We start from the raw sequence: 6,816 nt of genomic DNA on the forward strand, positions 1-6,816 counted from the left end.
CTCCTTGGCTAGCCCACACATCAAAGAATTGTTCTCCTAGGCTTGATCGCTGATTTTTAGCACTCTATATGTCAGTTGTTAGTGTTCTAAGTACTGAGCCCAAGCACTCACTGTAGACCACACCTCACTTTAGCTTGTAGAAGAAAAACGCTCTTGTTGAAGCCAAAGGCATGAGAAAATAAGATGCTCTACAAATGCCCAAACGCATGCTTATGTAGAGCAATGCTCATCAAGTCAGCCAGCAAGGAAGAGTCAGTCTGCTCAAAGACACCCACAACTTCCACAAGAGATCGCTATGTAATCATGACTCCCCCAGCAGTAGTGTGGTGAGTTTTGCTGCTGCTGCCGCCTGCTACAACGTTGCCTCTGCCTGACTGCATCTATGCAACCCGTAATAGTGTGTAGGCGCGTAATAAAAAGGTGGCATGTGAACATGCTTCCCATTTTCAGGCGCCTTTCAATCAAGATCTGGAGGTGAGTTTGGACTGATTCGGGTAGGCTTGACAGCCCGATAGGCTCCCAAAGGTGCCCAGGACATGCATCAATGGTTGGGACATTTGTTGGGCACAATATGAACATGTTTGGTGACCTTTTTGATGATGTTTTGTGACCTGGAAATGAATGGCCCACCTGAATACAGCTTGCCATAAAATCCCCATATTAAGAAAGGTAAAAGGTCACTCATGGACATTCAAAGACAAGGAAGTGCATGTGATCTTCTCTGTTGTGCTCTTGTCATTTTGATTAGCATTAATACATGTTTTGCTTAGGATTAATCATCGCTTAATCCTTAATGCTATTAGCACTCAGGTCACAGACAGGTGCCATATGGCCACATAAACGAGGTGCCACATGGGCATAGCAAAAGGGTTACCACATAGGCAAAGGCATAGCTGCTGTTATGTACCTGGAGTCTGGACACTAATCTACGGATCAGGGATCTAATCCAATGGGGTTAGGGAAGCCCCACGATTAGGGATAAGCAGGCTGATACTTGGCTAGGGTTCTTGGATTGATAAAACAAGCTTAATGGCCTTTTATAGTGAGTTTGCTATTTATGGTATAATCACCACTCTATAAGTCAGAGCTTGGGTTATTATGAACAATAGCTGCGCGGATGCTAGGGCTTCTTGCACAATCCCATAGGCCCGTGCCACCAAAGCCTTCCCATAGGCCTACAACACGCCAACCTACGTACTTGCCATGTGCGTGGCATGAGCATGTCTACTCTCCAGATCCAGGCCAGACCGTTAGTGGTGCATCCGCACAACTGTCTCATAATAATCCAAGCTCTTATTTATAGTGATAACTACGCCATAAATAACTAACCCGCTATAAAAGGCCATTAAGCTTTTTTATCAAACCCTAGCCAAGTATCAGCCTGCTAATCCCTAATCCCGGGGCCCCCTAACCCCACTGGATTAGAACCCTAATCCATAGATCAGTGTCTAAACTCTAGGTACATAACAGCTGCCATGTAAGCAGTATGTGGATCTGCCAAGTAGACACTATGGGAGCAGCCATGTGACCATGGAAGAACCTGCTGGCACAAGGCAATAAAGCAGCATTGGCAAAACCAAACACAGTTGACAAAGGCACAACAGTGATAAGTGCACTAGTGGTTTAAACTCGGGAGGAGGGAGTTACCTCAACACTCGGACCGAAAGTTGTCAAGGAGGATATATTTGCTCCACAATCGAAGAGCTTCGAGGACCTTTAAGTTCTCCAAGAATTTGGACCAAGAGCAGGTGCTCTTGCAGTACAAGAATTAGTCTCCAAGGGCTAGCAGACCAGCCTCCAAGGGCTAGCAGACTCTGCAGTAGTGGCAACGGCATCAATCTAGAATCATCAGATTTCCAAGTTTACTCCAGTGTCATATGAGGTGTTTCACATGTCAAGTGGAGATAGCCTAAACAATTGGAAGAAGAGCCTAAAGATATGCTACAGTGCTTACAGCTTTGCCTCAAGGAGGCAGTTGTTTCATCCATCTTGTCCATTTGAACAGTCAAATGTTTGGAAGATAGAGCCACAAGCTACAATGACCAGATCTCAATATGTATGATGATGATTGGGACCATTCCAATACCTGACAAATGAAACGGGGAGGTAGAGCAAAGGTGAATTACGTTCAAGCTCAGCAAGAGGGGATGCCACATGCACCAATTAATTTGGTGGCATGTGGACATAATCTGGCAGATTTGAGGCAGTTTTGGGCTGCCTAAGCATGTGTAAACCAGCCTAGCCAAGGGACCAGATGTTGAGCACTTGTTTAGCTCAATATGGACGCATCAAGTGACTTTTATGACATGATTTTTGGGCTTGCAAAAGGCTGCCTGACTAGAAAGAAAGAAAGAAAGCAAGATTTTATTTCCATCTACGAAAGGTGTGAAGGGTCTAACACCAAAAGTAGTAGTACACATGATTTCTACGTAGCTGTATGCCAACAAAACATGAAAAGAAAAACTAGCTGCCCAGAAACAAGACCCACATGCTACATTACTGCATACACAAAGGCATCAACCAAACCAACCATGTGGTATCCTCATCAAAAAACAAGACCCACATTAGTCCTGCATGCACAATGGCATCAAACAAACCAATCATGCGGTATCCTCATCAAAAGCAATTATGAGCATATAATAGCAAGGCTAGTGTTAGATCTCAGCATTCAGACACAGGTCTGCAGTGCCAAGTGCCCATGCAACAGAGCAAAGGCTGGATCAGCACTTAGCAACCACCATAGCACAACAGGTTTCAACCCTTTTCAACGTTGGAGCTGCACGTACAGTTAGTATCATGACGCATAGCATTCAAGAGTCAAGGTCTAGTCCATATTTGAATCATTACTGTAAACATTCATTCACACAATCGGTACGTTCAAAAAACTGTGTAAATAGCAAGGCTCCTGTGCAACAGAGAAAAGCCTGGATCAGCACTTAGCAACCATAGCACAACAGGTTTCAACCCTTTTCTGCAAGTACAATTAGTTATATCATGACGCATAGCATTCAAGAGTCAAGGTCTAGTCAATATTTGAATCATTACTGTAAACATTCAATCACATAATCAGTACGTTCAAAAAACTGTGTATTCAGTTTGTGTGTTAATTAGCATTAATCAGCACGTAATCAGTACACTTCGCTTAGCAGGGGCGGTGAAGTGCCCACAAAAGTTATTCTTGTGCACATGTCAATCTAGAAGTGAATCTGAATCTTGTTATTGTTTGAATCTTCACCTGGGGGAAAATCTTCCGCTCTATGGTTTGGGCCTTAGAAAGCTAAACCCGTTTCTCTAACAGACTGCTTAGCTCATAACCACAAGCAATCCAGCATTTCTCCTTCTGGTTTGATTGTCCTTTAATCTACACTGTTTGCAGGAGCGCCCGAAATCCCCCAGTGTGTGAAACGGAAATCATCAGGGAAAGCTGCATCCATTGACGGTACACCATTTGGCACATCTGGAAGGGCAGATGTGCCTTTATTTATAATAAGGCAGCCTCCTTGAGTTGGTTAGAAGTGGGAATGTTCATTTCTTCTAAACTTGCTTTGTATCTTCCATCATTAGGAAAGTCCCCATCTTGACTCCTCTGTCATGTGCATTGTCTTGACTGCACTGCCCACTTGTGGAGAAGGTGTCGGAAATGTCATCTTCCAGCAGCTATCTAATTGATCCCTCCCCATCAACAATGCCCCTTGGTTTCCCATTATAAGAACTATCAAAACTGAAGATGTACCACCTAGTTCTGAACATAAACATTCACATCCTACTAACTATACTGCCATTCATTTCTAGAAAATAGATCTGCAGTTCGTACCTCGATCTCTTGGTAAGATGACCAGAGATCTTATTGCATCAAATATTCTCTTCCAACTTAACCATGTCAAAGCAAATAATCTCTTCAAGCTTAAATACAAGTACCATGACATGCTTAAGAGAGGACAGTTAATTCCACACGTCAATAAAATACCAAAAGTAATGCATTTTCTTGTTTTTATCAAAGCCACCACTATTCCATTTGGAATCAAGACAGTAAAGTTTATGAAAGAAATACAGCACACCTGCAAGGGCAGCATCCTCTAACAGGCAGAGCCATGACCATCATGTGCATACACAGGCAGGCCTTCTCCCCACTTACAACTTTGATTTCAGTACTCCATCTGCCCCCTTCTTCTCCAGCCCTGGGGCACCTTTTGGCTGTCCGATCCCTTCCAGCACGCTGTACTCCTTCCACAATGGTATAACCCCCTCCAAATATTGCATAAACTTCCACAACCCAACCCTCATCTCCACATTGTCATACCTGTCCTTCCTCTGCTCTGGGTACCCGATCCCACATCCGAACAGACCTGGGGCGATGATACCACAGTGAGCGTTGTAGGAATAATGAGGGGGCAGTCCCTCTATGCCCCGTGGGATCTCCCTCCTGTCAAAACCTGTTGCATAGATGACCTTGGTGCACAGGGGGAGGAAGTGAGCGATGGATTTGTCATCAGAGAAGGCGCGCACCAGGCGGTCAGGTAATTCTCCATGCAGATTCTCTCGACTCCACCTCGCTGTATCACCCTTCAATCCGGTATCATCAAACAATATCCAATCCTCCATATACAGCGCATACCGAAGAGGCTCTCTGTACAGATTGATCACGTTCTTCACAGGGGTGCTCTCTAACAGGCTTCTTATGAGGATGATGGCAGTGTGCGAGGAGCCAAAGATGGCGATGGTGTCGGAGGAGCTGACGGAGGCGGAGAGGAGGGAGGGGTTGAGGGCGGTGGTGATAGGGATGACTTGAATGGAAGGGAGGGAGCGGTGCAAAGGGAGGGAACGAGGGACAGCACCTGTGGCGAGAATCACGTTGGAGGCGACGAAGGAGGCGGAGGAGGAGATGATGCATTCCCATTTGGCACCTCTCTCTCTCAGTTGTTCCACCTCGCCTTCCACGCTCGCCACCTTCTTCCTCAGCCTCTGCGTGATGTCCCGCAAAGGCTCAGCCGCCACATCCAACAAGCACGTCTCCTTCTCACCCATACCCTCTATGGCATACCTCCTCCTGCTGCTCGCCTCCGCCTCCGTGCCAAACTCGAAGGATTGACACTGTCTGTAGAAGCGGAGGAAGAGGCCGACGGTTGTATTGGACGAGACGAATTTCCAACGAGTGCCGAAGTCACCGACGGAGAAGGAGGGGTCGATCCAGAGGAGGGAGGAGGGAGGGATGGAGGAGTCGAGGAGGAGGCCGACAGCGGCGATGCCGGCAGGTCCAGCGCCGATGACACACCATTGGTAGGGAGGAGGAGGAGGCGAGGCGGAGGTGCTCGTGGACATGGTGAGACAGATACGTCGGAGAGGTGTCCTGAAACTCATGTTAAAGCTCTTCTCACTCACAGACGGTAACAGATGGGTGAACTTAGGTAATCTCACCAAGCTGGAGTGTGTGCTAATGCTACATGTTTGCCTTGTTTTTTCTCTTGTTTTTTTCCCCTTTTTTCAACCTCGTCACTAGAATAGTATAATAATAAATACTAATTAGCTTAAACCAAAAACAATTTTGGTGACCTTTTAATAATAATTCAACTAGCACCTTGCTTTTTACCAAGCAATAAAAAGTGGAACTTGTAAAGTTGTGATTGGGGAATCGCATATTATCTTCAAAGTTTTATTTTTTTAAAAAGTGATTGTCCATAAAGGACAACCATTCATAAAATTCTATTCCAAAAGGACCAAAACAACCACTCAAAACATGCTAGAAAAAGAGCATTTTTGCCTTTTCTATTTGTTGGTAGGGGAAAAAGAACCACACCCTTACCTCAAACATGTTCCTCTTCATCATGTATAGTCCACTACCACTAATACTAGTGGCATGACTTGTCTACCAAGTGAAAGAGATATTCTTATTTGAATAAAAACATATACAAGCCTACATCGTAATTACATAGATACACAAACATCATTTAAGTAAATTGAATGAGACACTATATAAGTAGAATACTTGTTTTCCTCTGTCAACTACTCGTCTTAGCAAGAAACCTCCACAACAAAATTTATATTCAATAGTCACATATTTATTATCTCTCTGTCACTAATTATGATTATTTATTATCTCTCTGTCACTAATTATGATTGCTTGAAGCGATGAAGCTTCGTCAACATCTGAAGCACTAATACCACGTTAGCTTTCGAAGCTCTGATGCCACATCAGCTTCGTAAGCGTGTATGCCACATCAGCTTTTGGAGCATGGATGCCACGACAGCTTTCGGAGCATTGATGCCATGTCAGCTTTGAAAGCGCTGATGCCACATCGGCTTCAAGCTGCCAAGGGCTAAGCCCTTTTCTTCTTTGTTGCTGTTGTGCCTTATTGTAGGCCAAGATGCAACCCTCCTTTTCTCTCCTCAATCACCCTATTGGGTGGTTGCTGCCAAGGATTTTCTTATTTGCTACAAGCATGGCCAAGATACAACCTTCCTTTTCTCTCCTCAATTACCCTACTTATAGGTGAGCAAGTAGGGCCAAGGCCAGTTCTCTCCAATCGCCCTACTTACGGGCCTACCCAAGCCAAGGGTAGTTCTCTCCAATTGCCCTACTTGCAAGTTTGCCTAGGGATCACCCCTCCCTTCTCTACATACAGGTAGCACACCGATCTACCCCTTCTCTCTCTACACGCAAGAAACCGTGCTTCTCTCTGCATGCAAGTTATTTCTCTCTCTAGAGGTGAGTTCTTTCTCTCTTCAGGCATGAGTCGTGAGGCGTGAGGTAATAATCCAAGTAGGCAATCCAAGTGATTCAATCGTGCGACTGCACTTTCCTACCAATTCAACTTCTAA

General features: G+C 45.0%; 1 protein-coding gene across 1 annotated transcript; it reads right to left on the reverse strand.

The window, feature by feature from the left end:
* Positions 1-3,928: 3,928 nt before the first annotated feature.
* On the reverse strand, positions 3,929-5,430 carry LOC147640009 (monooxygenase AgnR1-like). Its single transcript, XM_086776242.1, has one exon. It carries the CDS (start codon positions 5,356-5,358, stop codon positions 4,132-4,134), a length of 1,227 nt encoding a protein of 408 aa, XP_086632368.1. The 5' UTR covers positions 5,359-5,430; the 3' UTR covers positions 3,929-4,131.
* Between the last annotated feature and the right edge of the window lie 1,386 nt (positions 5,431-6,816).

This window comes from Cibotium barometz, chromosome 3, assembly GCF_041138505.1.
Source record: "Cibotium barometz isolate CiBa-2024 chromosome 3, ASM4113850v1, whole genome shotgun sequence".
In the NCBI taxonomy this organism is placed as follows: Eukaryota; Viridiplantae; Streptophyta; class Polypodiopsida; order Cyatheales; family Cibotiaceae; genus Cibotium; species Cibotium barometz.

Bases quoted from the DNA above. Each gene is read 5' to 3' on its own strand.
- LOC147640009 (XM_086776242.1), bottom strand. From the start codon at position 5,358: ATGAGTTTCAGGACACCTCTCCGACGTATCTGTCTCACCATGTCCACG.